The sequence below is a fragment of the Anser brachyrhynchus genome (assembly GCF_964034855.1).
Source record: "Anser brachyrhynchus genome assembly, chromosome: 4".
Classification (NCBI taxonomy): domain Eukaryota; kingdom Metazoa; phylum Chordata; class Aves; order Anseriformes; family Anatidae; genus Anser; species Anser brachyrhynchus.
In genome coordinates, this window is record NC_137698.1 from 5,574,216 (window position 1) to 5,589,403 (window position 15,188).

Genomic DNA, 15,188 nt, shown 5'->3' on the forward strand with positions numbered 1-15,188 from the left:
TCCACTTTCAGAGATGCAGTCCATAAAAATAGCCTCCACAATATTTTCATGCAATTCTACAGTTGCTTAGTCATAAGCATCCAAGACTATTTGGATTCATATAATACGGGCAACATAACAGAGCCTTTAGGAAATCAGACATGGTCCCATTTTACCATTACCATTCTTAAAGCTAAGGAAATATGCTTTCTGAGAGTGACTCTCAAATCCCTGATTTTTGAATCTTCTGAGTATAAGTTATGTTGCATTTCAATTATTTTTCAATAAAATGGCTTTCCTTTCTCCCTCCAAAACTTTCGTCTGAAAATGTAAATAGGTTAAGCACTTACACAGGACAGTATACTCACAAATAATTCAGGAAGGAAAACTGAAATTTTTGGTTGAATTCATCGAGAATTTCTTCCCACGTTTTTGTTATGTCATAGAAACAATTATTTGTGCAGCTTTACCATATGACCAGTTTCAATTCCATGTCTTTGTTCTCATTGATAAAATGTTCCAAAAAAAACAACAGAATAGTAGAGTGAATGCTTTCACCTTCCCACATCTACAGTTCCAATAAATGAAAGGGTATGTAAATTTACTTACTGAACACATCTCCTCGGGGTTTCTGAGGATCTATCTGGATTCTGTTGTCATCTGTAATTCCTTGGGAAGATGTTGTTTCAATGGGAATATGTGAAGGATATTGGGTTGTTATCACAGGAGTTCTTTGTGGTGGTAGCGTGGGTCTTAACATTGTAGGCTGAGGTGGTGTTGGAGGTGGAGGCCTCGTCACTGGTTTTGTTACCGGCCTTGTCGTCACAGGCACGTACCTCGTGGTTGGCTTTGGCGTGGGTCGAGTTGTTGGCCTTGGCGTGGGTCGAGTTGTTGGCCTTGGCGTGGGTCGAGTTGTTGGCCCAGCTGTTGGTTGAGTTGTTGGCCCGGCTGTTGGTCGAGTTGTTGGCCCGGCTGTTGGTCGAGTTGTTGGTCTGGTCACTGGCCTTTCTGTAATGATAGCAGATACAAATGGTGGTCTGAGGGGTTGGCTTGTGCCTCCAACATCAGGAATCCTATTGGCTACACCAGGGCCTCCCTTAGGAAGCATGCTGTTGCCCTTGAATATATGATATGGACCAGGTGGCTCAATCATAATATTAGGAATAACTGCAGAGAGAACCAAAAAGGGACCAAAATGCACATCTGAGTCTCTCGCTCCAGAAACTTAAGAATATAGTTCATTGACATGAAGAGTCTTTGCTGAAATAATTTCTCTTCTTCTGAATGTTTCTACTAATTAGACACATACTTTAGCATTAACACTAACGAATTTTCTGTACTTCTCATTACAGTATTTTAGAGATGATTTACAATTACTGAAGGCACACAGTGACTTCCATCCCCACCTCCTCCCAAGCATCAACACTTTCAGAATTGGCAAAACGTACCCAAAAGAGCTGGAGGTAAAAAAAAGCACGGACAGGAAGGGTAGATCTTAAGCCACGCTGTAAAACTGGACAAGTTTTTACTCAGGAGCAGAGCAAACTTAGTAACACTCCAATGTTACCACCATTTTGGTCATGAACAGGCACATACCTTTGGCTTAAGAAAGTATCTTTCAGGCCTCTCCACTTCCTCACAACACTTCTCCTTGTCAACAAGCATTAATCACATTACAGACATTGAACCTAAACCAACTAGCTTTCATTTAAATCCTTCTCTTTGCTGAACACCGGGAAAGTAAGTAAATGGGTTTTTTTCAGCCTACACAAAAAAGAAGAGGTGAACTGAGCACCACCTACAACACAGTGGCATTGCCTGCTATTAATACCACCTCCCTAATATTTCATAAAGAAAGGACAACAGATTTTAATTTTGTTTCACAAAGGGAGTTTCTATAGACACAAAATGCAATAAAATCTGTTTTGTTATTTATAATTTACTCTTTGTTAATAAACCTTTATATCTCACTGGAGTTCTTAAAAGCCCCAGTAAGAATTCAAGTCACATATTGTGTGTGCAAGTGTTTCAAGTATAACAGAGTTAAAATGAAGAACGACTCTTTGTTAAACAATGAACTGTTTGATGATATCAGGTAAAAAAGTTTTCTCTTTGGCCACCTGCTTACTACTATTGTTTCGAATAGCCTGCAGATTTTACATTACGGTGTATTAAAATATCAAATGCACCTTAGGACTAAGCGTGTCCACATATAATTGTAACCATTCAGGTTGTGAAAGATCACCTTAGCAAGACCACAAAACCATGATGGCTAAAACCGTCGCAGTTTGCAGTGGTACTGCTCTCTAAAGAGATGGGTGAGTCACCAACGACCAGAACCCGCATACAAACACAGGGTCCTCAAAAAGGTTCTGCAGATCTATCATAGAGCTGCATAGTCCTGAGGGAGGACTGGGGAGAGCTCCAGCAGCCTGTTCGGTACCAAAGGGGATGACTGCTGCTCCCAACAGGGACATGAGGATGGGAATTCTCTTGCAGGGCACTCTTCTAAAGAAATCCTCTCGGCTGTGCTTAGATCTGGGGAGCAGCGGGGAGTGGATGTGGTAAGCTGCTGAAACGGGCATGTTGCAGAACGAACATAATAGCAGCGTATGAGTAATATGCACTGTTTGACCAGACCTACCCTGCTTACTCACTTGTCCTCATTCTGAAGCAATCTCTAGAATGAAGCTGTGAATAGGGTGAGGTGAATTTCTTTCTAATTATGAAAATGTCTCAGAGAGAGGTATTTTTATCAAAGCATGCGAAGACTCAGAAAACTCAGACTACATTCCCTGGCCTTTCTTAAAGTATTAAAAATAGTTGAAAGAAACTGAGCCTGATAGTGTTATATCTCAAAATTTACAACACAGGATTCATGGACACATGTGCTTTTAGAATTGTTTTTTTTAAAGCAGTGTTACATACGTATGCAGTTTGTTCCGTTGTCTCTGTACCCTTCTTTGCACTTGCATTTGTACGATCCTGGTGTATTGTAACACCGTGAAAAACTACCACACTGATGCTGGCCAAGGGAACATTCATCTATATCTGCAACAGAAAGTTACAAAAAAAAGTAATAATTTGCATTAAAGAAATCTGACTTTCTGCTTAACCCTGCAAAAACAGGAACAGTAGTATGATCATTAGGAAAAATACAAATTTCAGAAAATTCAATAAAACTGAATTGACGGTAGAAAAAGGAAACCAGCTGCAAATTAATGTGGTGAGTTTAGGAATACGCACATTCTCAATCACCCAGGTATTAAAACGTTTTATTTTTTTCATAAAATATTTATTCCTTATTACAGATCTAGGTAGAAACTGCTTATACGACATTTCCGTATTGCTAGTAGTATAAGCAAAATCTCCAAATTCTAGTGCTCTGCACAGATTTCTCTCAAAACAGCATACTTAAACATAAACCAATACCTCATTATCTCCACATGATCCTTTTTTCAGTGAAAGGATCATAACCATTGAGGCTATGGGAAACTAAGACAGTGGGATCTGGGAACACCAGAATTACAAGAATTGGGGCCAAATACATGCTTTCAGTTTCGCATTCAATCTATTTCTATGACCCATTCTTTCCTAAAATAGAGATGCAGAGCAACCTAAAACAACCTGCTTCAACACTTCTGCCATAATAAGCAAACATTCCTCTTTAAACCATTAATTTCTGTTTAGAATATGTGTCTCTGTTACATGCACATAAGAAATACATTATTACCATGGCATTGGTATTTGCCTCCGATGTACATTAGATCAAAGCCTTTATGACACCTGCAAATGTAGCTTCCAAAAGTATTGACACAGTGCCTAAATCGTGGGCAGATGACTCTTCCAGTAGCACATTCATCAATATCTGTGGAAACAAAGGAACTGCATTATTTTTCATAACAGTTAAAATACAATCTATAGTATCTATATTAAACTGGTTTCACGTAACAAAAAAAAATGAAGAAGAATAGCCAAAGAACTTCTGAGAAGGTCATTCTGGCTGCAGGCTGGTCAGCCAGCAGTAACACCTGAGCACTTCTGGCTGTGTCACTTCAGCTCAGCTCCTGGTCACATGCCCACATTTTTATGCTTCCCATGCCAGAAGCCTTTACAAATGCTGTGAATGACAAGAGAGGCACCATGAGCATCACCACCGAAGTCTCAGCACTTGCTCTGTAGTCTTGCATCCTGGTGCCCTTCCCCTTGGAAAGGAGATGTTCTCTAACTCCCCACAGAATGCCTTCTTCAAGGCTTCAAAGCACTCATCCTTGGAACTGTGCTGACATTTGCCTGAAGAAAAGCTATTTCATGCTACCTGTATAAATTTCTTTTCTCCCACTAAGCCCTGCAAAGTTATAAAGATAGAAATCTGGATTTACAGGTGAGGAATAATAAAAAATACCCCAGTTATTCTTTTTTCTGAAACATGCCTGAAACATTGTTCCTGTAGCACAGGTCATGTGTTCCCACTCAAAATAAATTACCATGCAGTAGAAAGTAATTTGCTTTTATAAAAATCTCAGTCATCCCTAGTCCATGACCTGCACACTGAGCCTACCAGAAATCTTCATCTGTTCAGGACTTGCTCTAAGCAAAGAGGGCAGGCTAATGCCAGGGATGCAGTATTTCTGGGTCACCTACGCGTAGTCACGACAGGCCGAATGCTTTGCCAGTACCTGCCCCTCTGCAAGTCCTTACCCTGCAGTACCTGCACCATAGCTGACCCCTCTGTCATGGGGATGTTGGCTACGTAAAGTGACCTTCAGGTCTCAGAGGTGCTGAGGTACGTGGCTCCGTTTGCCCTGCCAGGGAGATGAAGCAACATCCAGGCAAGGAGAAAGGACTGGGAAGCCGTGTGATGCTCAGCCAACGTCTGATGCCTCTCAGCTCCCTGAAGCTGCTGTTCTTCATGCCAAGTATGCCGGGCTGAGGCCCGAGGAGCAGCCAGCACTCACCCAGGTCTGCTCTCGCTGTCTGCAGAGCTCTCGGCAGGAGATCAGGCTGATACACAAAAGCCACACACAGCCACTCACTCTGTAGCCCTTGGAAACCGAGCCGCAGCCTGCTAAGTACTTGAAGCTTAATTCTTCACTGAGGTAGGGACCTGCCATGCACAGCTGCCTCTGACGCACACCGCTTCTGACGTTCGTTGGTTATCTGCGGGGCACAGTTCAAGCCTCTGCTCCGCAGCTCTATCGGGCTCTTCATCTATGGGAAAGCAAGATTTTGCTCTCCACGCAATTCTTTTTCCAAAAAGGAGCACTTCAGCAGCAGGTGTCAAGAGTGCAAAACAAACTCCGAGTGATTGATGCCTTGCTGCTTGTGAAAGAGGCCTGAGCAAGGCAGAGAGAAGCCTGAATCTCTTACACAGCACAGGAGAAACGTTACCACTGACATACGGTTGCTCTGACACACTCAAGTATTCATGATTAATAAAGAATGGTTCAAACAGGGAACTAATAGAAACAAATCTGCTGGTTATTTAGGGCAGCTACCTGGGACAGGCGAGATGTAGCTTCAGGTTCTCTGAGCTGTTTCCCATAAGCTAAAAGTACCCTCAAGCCATGAATTACTGCCCGGATGGGCTCTCCCAGCAGCAACTGCTGGCACCATCCCACCCTGCATAAGGAATTAGTGAGGACAGAAGGATGCAGTCCTTCAGCTCCCACCCTCCTGGCCCACCAGACTGCTCTGACACAGCTCTGCACTACTCTCAGGCTGGAGCACTCCTGCAATGCTTCAGGAAAGGGCTGAACGGGAAAGAAAATGAAGCCAACACAGGGCACACGCCTGAACCTTCCTATAGACCTGCCTCTTGGTTTAAATATATTATTAACATTCTAGGCTCTGAGGACATTATTAACATTTTTACAAATGCTACCATGTTCCTTACCAGCATTTAATTTACAAGCCACAATTTTCTACCCTTTGTTCAAATATTATTTCAATGCTGCATATTTCAGACTCTTGATTACTCTGATGATTTTTAATTATTATTTATTTTTAAACCACAGCTTCAAAAAACAATTCAGTAGGAAAAATATTAGTCACTGAGCATATTTCATGATGGCATGGATTATGTTCTTTAAAACCTAATGGAGCTTGTCCTGCCTTTCTTTCTGTACAAAACCATTTTTTTTTGCAAATTCACATAAGGTAAGAAGCGTGCTGAGAGTGCTGTAGTCGTATTGTTTAATTTTCTAGGCAATGATACAACCTAAAGACATAGGACTGAACCGCTCATCGATACACTATTGAAAACTGACACAAAATTAATGGGAAAACATTGCAAATGTTTACTACTTACGTTTAATATAAGAAGTGGGGTGGATGCTCTTTACTGGTGGGAAAAACACTTTTTGATCATTAGCTAGAAGATGGCATGTAAGTGCTTACGGTTAGTCTCCTCCAGCTCTCAAACAGCACAGACTGTCGCTTCCTTCAAACCGACAGACCTGTGCCAATTCACACCTGGGCCAAATGGTGCAGAGGCTGTTTCCCTTTACCTGCTGCAACGCCCTGTGGCTGCTATGCTTCCTATGAAAACCAGGGCACGAGGGGGTGATTTGCATTCTGATCAGCCCGGTCTGCAATGGAGGCGCGTGCCCAGACCTAGCATCAGGGAGCTGCTCCAAAGGCAAGTAGTGCAGACAGAACCTCATGACTGTCGTAGTCAGAGTTCGATAGAGAAGCAGAATTACAAGCTGACCTGCTTCGATCCCGCTGTGAATAAGGCCATATTACCAACCCAAAAAAACTATGAGGCTGATTTTAAAAGAATTTGATTTTTAGGTTTATAAGGGTGTATTTTCAAGATCCTATTCACAAGCAAAGCAACTAGAAAGACTTTATTTTGCAGTGAAAGTTATCATTTTCAGTGCTCAAATAACTACAGACCTTCTAAAGCTGAAATGTATATATTGTTAATTTCATAAAATTAAAAACCCAGTCAAAAGAGCTGACAACATAGTTTGATGACTGATTTATTGATTCAAGAATCCTTAATTAGTCAATTAATCCCTAACTTCACTGAACATTTTGCTGAATTCTTTTTCAATTTGTTGTTAGTTTAAGTGATTTACCTTCATAGGCAAATTGTTCGGTTGCTCTTTACTGTCTGGAAGGAACATTTTAACGAGAGAATGATCAGCATGGGTTAAACTAAGAATAGAATAATGCCTAGAGGAATTTCCACCTGTGCTAAAAATAAGCATTAAATTCCCAGCTGTCTTTCAAATTCCATTCAAACTAGGATTTCACAAGCTGCAGCCAATAGACGCTTCAATTTTCTTACTGTCATCTACATCGTTATTTCCTTACTGCTTCTACACTGTGGTAGTATCTGTACGCTCCTTGGAACTGATGTGCTCCCCAGCAGTGATGGGGTTGTACACATATGAGGAAAAAATGAAGTTCTAGCCCCAAATAACTTTGACTCTTGGTGGTATTTACTGGTTTAGTGCAACTCGAACTTGACAGAGAAATTACACTTGAATGCATGTCACAGTCATTTGTTACCAAAAAAGAGCTCCACATCGTGCATATGACCCATGAAGGACATAGGTAGTCAGTCTTTTTGCTATGACTACCTTCTTTGCATTGTGTAAGCCTGCTCTGAAATTTTTGTAGATTTTAAAAACAGGATACAAGATCAATCTGAATGATGCATACAAATTGAAATGTGGGTACACAGTTCTTCACCTTAATAGAAAAAAAAATGTTTTTGGGTTTTTTGTTTTTGTTTGTTTGTTTGTTTGTTTTTTAAATCTACACTAAACAACTGATATCATATTGCTGGTCAGAGTATTAGACTTCTGGATTACAAGTGTATTTTGTTTATTTCAAAGTAAGTATGAAGTTTGTTTGAACTTCTCATAGAAATGCACCCACTAGGAGAATCTCAAGTATTTTTTTTTTTAGCAAATTTCTACATTTGGTACAATTTGCTTGAATTCCTACTTACAATCACTCAGCTTACTACGACATGGTACAAGTCTTTTGCAAAGATCTCTATCTGCCATGTCTACAGTGAGACTAATCACAGTACAATCTCTTTAGCATGTGACAATGTGTGTTTGGTTTTTTTTTTCTGATTGCTATACCCATTCTTTTGCATGCATAGACGTGCCAATTACACTCTTACAGCTGAGCCTGCTCCTCACATCAGAAGATCTAGATTCTGTCCCTTGCTCTGCCACCAAGTTCTCGGTCAGCATGGGTAGGTCACTTTGAGAAACACCACCCCTGTGGACAGCCATGACACCCAATTGGATGATTAGGGCATCCATACTCTCTTACATTCTTTCAGTACAATTCTGCATGGTTGTTAGAGGTTACGAAACAGTAGCACTGCGTAGGATATAAATAGCAAAGTCACTGGAGCATCATGCCTACTCGGGATGTATAGTTAATGACTAACGAAATCACGTCACGCTGTTCTTCAGACCATAGTAACGTGTGGCACAATACAGTCTGATTAACCACGAGCACCTCTTCCATGTTCAAGAATGTGAGAACAGTATATTTCATTTCCATACTGTACGAATTCCTGAGTTTAACTTGGAGTTTTCACAGTTAGGCAAGAAAGACAGGAGCCTAAATCCCATTAATACTGAGAGTGTACAGAGACCTTTACCTTGGTTATCCTAATCCTTATTAGCAATTTCTTTAAACTGTATGGATAATGCTTTCAAAATACACCTGATAAACTCTTGAAATGCATTTAGGGTAAGGCTGAAAAGTCTCTTGGGGAAAAAAAAAAAAAAAAGAAAAAAAGAAATGTACATCTGATCACCTACCTATGCAGGTTCTACCATCAGGCCCCAGCTGCAGTCCTGGAGAAGGACAGCGGCAGCGCACTTCTCCTTTCAGCACATCACAGCCATACTGACAGTTTGCCATTGAGCAAGAAAGGGCATCTAGGGAAAAATAATTGAATGTGTTAGATAAGGGATCTGACCGGAACCAGAAAGTCACTGAAATCTTTGGAGAAGTAAGACACAGTATAGATATAATAGAAATGGAGAAACACCTGTAGAATTTGACAGGTATTCATTCATGCCTTAAAAGAGCAACTGCAAAAAAGAAAGACAAAAACCAAAACACCACAATTGTAGTAAGTTGTGTCATGGAAAGTAGCGCTCACGAAGAAAATAAATTCCATTGTGTACAATATCAACATTTCAAAATAGAAGTACCTTTAATTAAAGGTCATCTCTCCCCTTCCCTTTGTCCAGGCACTCAAAATATCTACTTTTATGTGATGAAGTAGGAACCTCATCTCCAGAGAGATGACAGTACAATTTTATACCAGTCAGACAACCAACATCTGCAGCTTTAATGATTTTACATTTATAAGGACATAATACAACAGAACTGCAGGTGTCTTGCTGCAATGAAAACAGCAAGCACTTGTCTCTGAAGGACAATTATCAGTGATTTACAGCATTGAAGAATGCTTCTGGGAAAACTTGTAATAAAACTAATAAAATCAAACTATCTGCTCTTGTTTTGTTCTGCCTAATTTCATTAGGAAAAAAAATAAAAAAAAGCAGCTCATTTTATGCAATTGCCTGATTTCAAGCAAGATTAATCTTTTACTGTAGGACTCATCTTAATTTCATAAAAGTTTCCCAGGGAAGCCCAAGCAGGGATCTTGAGGAGACTGCAAAAAGAAAGCAACAAGCCTTGCCGTACTGGAGCACGTTCCATCCGGCATCAGCATGTAGCCGTTCAGGCAGTAGCACTTGTAGCTGCCGTAGGTATTCATGCACCGGTGTTTGCATGGCCGGGGCTTCAGTCCACACTCGTTTAGATCTGCAACAAAGAGTACAAGGGAAGGGGACAAGAAACAAAAACATAGTGAGGATGTGTGAAAAGAAATACGAGATCAAATTCCTGGAGAAAGAAGGAAAAATGCGGCAATTAGCTTTTTAGATGCCGTCCAGCTGATAGCAAGTGTTCAGAACAAACTGCATGAAGTGCTGTTCAGTCCTCCTGCGAAGTGGAATATGTTTTTCTGTTTCACAGATACCCTTTCAGAAAAATGATTTAAAAAATCGCAGTACTAGCATTAAATTAAGCACTGACAGAAGTTTCATTAGCAAGTGTACAAGCTCAGGCTGCCCAGATCTTGCCACTATCCATGTTGATCTGATGACTTGGACCAGCCAGAACTCCAGAGGAGGAGAAAGAAAATTTCACTGCTGCAATCGCTATCAGCAAGTCTGATAGTGATTCAGTGATTTGCTATCATGCTTCAAAATTAGTTGCAGAGGAAGGCAGGAAAACCGATTTGAAGCCACTTAAAACAATCTCATGGAGAAAATGTTTTCCTTACCATCTACGAAATACTGAAAAAACTACCTGACACCAGTGATATTTGTCAAGGACTATGCCTAAGGGCTAATATTTCAGATTTACAATTTAATACAGAATTCATGACATAACTTGTAAATATTCAGCCCATGATTTTCATATCAGTTGACAGGGCTTCTAACAAGATTGATCTGGAAACCCTTCAGAATTCTCTCCCAAGAATATGTTAATTTTATTGGGTACAACGGAATAATTCTCCACAGAACTTAGTTATTTGTATATTGACAAGTAAGGATGAAAATATAGGTGAACATAATAAATGTATTCACAAATCCAGCCAGCAAGTACTTAACTGAATTACGGGCCCTCATCTCCAGTATTGCATAAGGCTGCCTGGAGTGTTGTTACAGTAACAGAGAGAGTGGTATTTCCAGGAACTTTTCAAAGAGCCACCTCCACTATTAAACACATTCTCATGAAGTGTCACCAACGTAACCCAAAACCATCCTCAAGGATTTTGCTGGTACCTGTAAATGAGCACTCTACTATGTCACGGTTGTTACCGAGAGCTCCACAAGTGTTAGAAAATCAAAATCTATCATCTTCAGAGTTACTTTGTTTTCATCTTCATGGAGCCAAGGAAGAGCAAGCATCATCATATATGCCTCTCCCCACAACCCGTCTCCTAACTGATTTCATTTTCCAAGGCCTTGGGAATGGCAGCAGGTTAAGGGATAAGGATACCTTCTGCTCCCTTCTGCTGGGACAGGGTAATGGTAAGGGATACAATTTTTCCCTTCTTCCTGCAAGAGTTCTGGAAAAGATTTTCCTAGGAAGCCCGAAGGAGAATGTTCACTCCTACAGCTGCAAGGAAGACCAGGTGAATGTAGGCAGGACTTCAGAAAGGAAAAGCTGCCAAAATGAGGGCTGGACCTGTGCCCTGGAAATGAGGAGTGATGACCTTCTCTGCAGTCTTTCTGCAGAGCACACGTTGCAGAAACAGCATCCCCTTCAAACTCTCTCACTCTTCAGGAGGTTAAAAACATTTCTGGAGATGCTCAGAGAACATACTTCTCCCAGCAGGCACCAATACCAGAATCATAAAATGCACCTGCCGTGTTAGAGAGAAACAGCTGTAGAAGAGACGGACGTTTTCTACTGTGAAATCGGGACCTTCAGCTAAGAGTTCTGAGTATCAGTACAGTATGTGCACAGGCCAAACTGGAGAGCAGATGATGCTGATGCTGAAGGGGGAGGACAAGTTATTATTGTGAAAATCTTTATAGAAAAAAATTATATAAAATGCTTAATAATAAACTGGTAAAAGGTTGGATTTTGGGAGGCAAACTTCTCTAGGCAACACAAAAGGCTTTTTTTTTTTTGAATTCTGTAAAAATATTATCTGTTAAAGTATTAAAATTATTATTATTATTAAATAATATTATTATTAAATTATTAAATTAAATAGTATTATTATTAAATATTATAAAAATATTATTTCTGTAAAAATATCCTCCTGATAAATATTACAATTGCACTAACATATTTCCTACATATCCAAAACTTCTGTTAAAAAGTTATTACTAAATGGAATAATATTGCTAGAGTTTGACTTACAGTTCATGGAAGTATCTGCACTGAGCCTACACCACTGATTGAGGTTCAAGCTCAAGAATAATTTTGAATTAAGAAAAAGAGAATTTCTTAAGTCTAAAATACATACATTTTTCCTGCTTTGTACAAAACCCATTACTTCACAAAATAAATACATAACAGAGATAAGTATGAAATACTTTACTCGAAGTCGGGACAGGATGAGGAAAGTAATGCTGAAATGAAGCTGCAGGGCAGGATTTTAATAGTACCTGTATGATCTGCAAGTGGTTACATCCCACTGCACTTCAGCTCTAAGTTGAGAAACTCCCAAAGATGCTGCCTTTAAGAACTGTCTCTCACTTACACAGCTATTACCACAGATTCAGAGTTGCAAGACGTAAGTATTAATGGCTGTTCTCAGTTTAAAATCTGCCATCTTCCATGAAGTATAGATCACATTATAGCCCTTAAATAACTGGAGTCCCACAGTACTCTGAATGCTATATAATTTGGTACAAAATATTCTTAGTACAGAAATGAAAGCTCAGGTGTTGACAAATAGATGACTATTAGTAACATACTCTGGGAATAAGCTGATCTGAAAAGGTAGATGCATCAACTGCATTAGGATATCACATCGCATGCATTTTGTTTGTGAAATTTTGACTAAATTATTTGTTCACTTCATTCTGTTTCTGCCTGTAAATAAATGCTGTCTGATCAGCTTTTTACTCCTTTGATTCAGAACTTAAAATACATGGCTGTGAATAAAATGCCTGCACCTTTAAACAGTCAGATTTTTTAACCTTGGTTGCCATCACAGAAAGCTAAGGTCACAAGGCATCAGAAATAAGCTGCTAGCACAGCTCCATGCTAAATCTAAAACTCATGTGTCATGGGGTTTCACTTCTGCCTTTGACATTAGCTATTGAGAGGATGACGTTTTTAAACTTATGGAGTCAGAAGAAATGCTGCTGTTCAGGAAAACACGTACTGGCAGCGCTCTGGCTCCTGAAAAGCAAAGCCAGCCTCCAAACTGGCTGTGTTAAAGCACACTGCTCAGCCCACTTTATTTTCCCCGAAGTGCAACTTGTCTTTTTCTCCTTTTCAGCAGCAAAGACAGGCACGTACTCTGAAAGCACACAGTGAGCACTACTCAGTTTCCAGCAGGCACACTTATTATATAATTACTGGTAGGTCTTCCTGGTTCTCTATAAAGGCCCGTGTGAACATGCTGACAGCTCCCTCCATCTACCCCCGTGCTCCCATAATCCGTGACAGCGTGCTTCCCGCAGAACAGTCCGGATATACTGCACGTGGATGGGGGAGCACTGAAACATTCCTGCTATTAATATACTCTATCTGCTTCAGATGTGTTTCTTGCTCCTTAAAGAAGGTCTCCTTTTTTCAAGAACAGGTTCAGGCTAATGTTAGCAGTCAAAAAGCCAGCTATAGCAACATACCTCTTGAACATATGCTGGTTTTAAAAAGGTCAGGTTACTTACCCAAAGATATTGATTGCATACTTCAAACAACACATATATAAAGATATCTCAGTACAAATGGCCATGCATCAAAAGAGGAAAAGAGAAAACATTAGAAGTTTCCTCTAAAGAAAAACAATTTGGAAACTAAAATGTATAAACTCAAATGTATAGATCAATTTTCGCACTGGAATTTAAAACATAAAGACCAACACTATTGAAGCGTTTAACAAGTTCCTTTAATTCCTTTGCAGGAATACACCACCCTGTTGGCACTATGGAAAGCAGGTCCATAACAGAAGCACAGGCAGCTGAGCACAAGTATTTCATTTTTAAAGAAAAGAAAGAAAAATGTGAATGCAAGGAAATGACAACATATCTGTGCTGGAAAATCCAGATGGGACTTCTCTGACAACTGCGTCGCACATGATCTTGGATAACGACCAGCTTTGACGCACACCCAACACTGGAGTGCATAAGCATATCTTCCTAGGAAGACACAGCACGCTCTGCTATTATCTTTAATTAGTTTCCGCAGTAGACTCCAACACTTGAACCTTCTCTCTGCATTTTTCTCCCTGTTAGCTAGCTTGAATCAGTAAACACAGAAGTCAAGTATTCGATACCAAGTCTACTCAGGCTGAGACAGAAGAAAGCCACTGGCCAGAAACAAAGTCAAAAAATAATCTGTCGCCCATACTACAGAAAAGTAGGTCAGCTTTCATTCCCAGCAAGTATCAACACACTACCACATTAAATGTCTTTATGACAGATTTGTGTCACTCTGAAGGGTTTTCCTCTCATCTCTTAGTCTGATTAACTGACAGCTGCCAAATGCAGAAGTTAACGATTCCCATTTTCTTCAACTTCTAGCCTTATATAAATCACAGTTTTGTCTTTATCTGACCTGATAAACATTTTCCTTCGTTCTCAGTTTACGAAGGAACTTAGAAATAAATTTAAAAGTGCAGGTCCTGAAAGAAGAGCAGGGGAAAGAAACAAAAGCAAGATACAACAGTGAGTAGAGTGGAGAGTCAAGCCCTTTCAGACTACAGGCATGCAGTATCAAGGAAATACAATCAGTTATTTGCTCTGCATGCTAATGACACGGCAGGTTCAGCTTTCGCATCACAGCCATCGGTCTGTCAGCCTCCAACCCCTTTGCAAGAAATTCTGTTATTGTTGCAAGCCGTGCAGGGAGAAGGAGCACGCCGCCTGAGATATTGGGACCATCTCACCCCTTGAAGGTGTATTTCTTGCATGCTGATCCAGGGGGCGGAATAGACGCGCTTCACTGCTCTGAGCAGGTGGACTTGTATATGGTTGCTCATCTTCACAGGGTGGGAAGAAGGCATAATAAAAATGAAGTGACCAAATCTTTGTCATATGCATTACTTTATCAATAAGGGGAAAAAAAAAAAAAAAAAGGAAAAGGAAAAAAAAGGCAATGACAAGAATTGCTTTACAAAAAATACAAAGAAGTAAACTTTTGCACTGTGTTCCTGGAACAAACAGAATAAGAAGATGAGAAGTTGCAGAACAGATGCTTTATATTCTTTATTTAAAGACAACCTTTTCCTACCACAGGAAGTAACCTACACATGCTTCCAAACGCTAGTAAAAATTGCAAGTTTTCAACTGTTCATATTTGTCTGTGAATACAGATCTTATTGAAGAGTTGGTATTACTTTTCTGGTGAACACATTTTGTAAGAAGTACTAGTCCCCCTGTTATTACTACAAACTAGAGAGCTGGCAGAGGGTATTTTCTTTCAGAATGCTCAGCTTTTTTCTTAATTGGTTAGAGCTG

The 15,188-nt window shown here is 40.1% G+C and overlaps 1 protein-coding gene across 5 annotated transcripts in view; it reads right to left on the bottom strand.

Annotated features, from left to right (window-relative positions):
- NPNT (nephronectin) overlaps positions 1–15,188 on the bottom strand; it is a 65,819-nt gene that overhangs the window by 16,726 nt on the left and 33,905 nt on the right. For all 5 annotated transcript variants that reach the window (XM_080590669.1, XM_080590670.1, XM_080590668.1 and 2 more), the window contains 5 exons: positions 9,679–9,798; positions 8,781–8,900; positions 3,713–3,847; positions 2,908–3,030; positions 589–987 (listed from right to left, as the gene is read on the bottom strand). In XM_080590669.1, the coding sequence (XP_080446795.1) occupies positions 589–987; positions 2,908–3,030; positions 3,713–3,847; positions 8,781–8,900; positions 9,679–9,798 (897 nt within the window). The remainder of the gene's footprint in view (positions 1–588; positions 988–2,907; positions 3,031–3,712; positions 3,848–8,780; positions 8,901–9,678; positions 9,799–15,188) is intronic.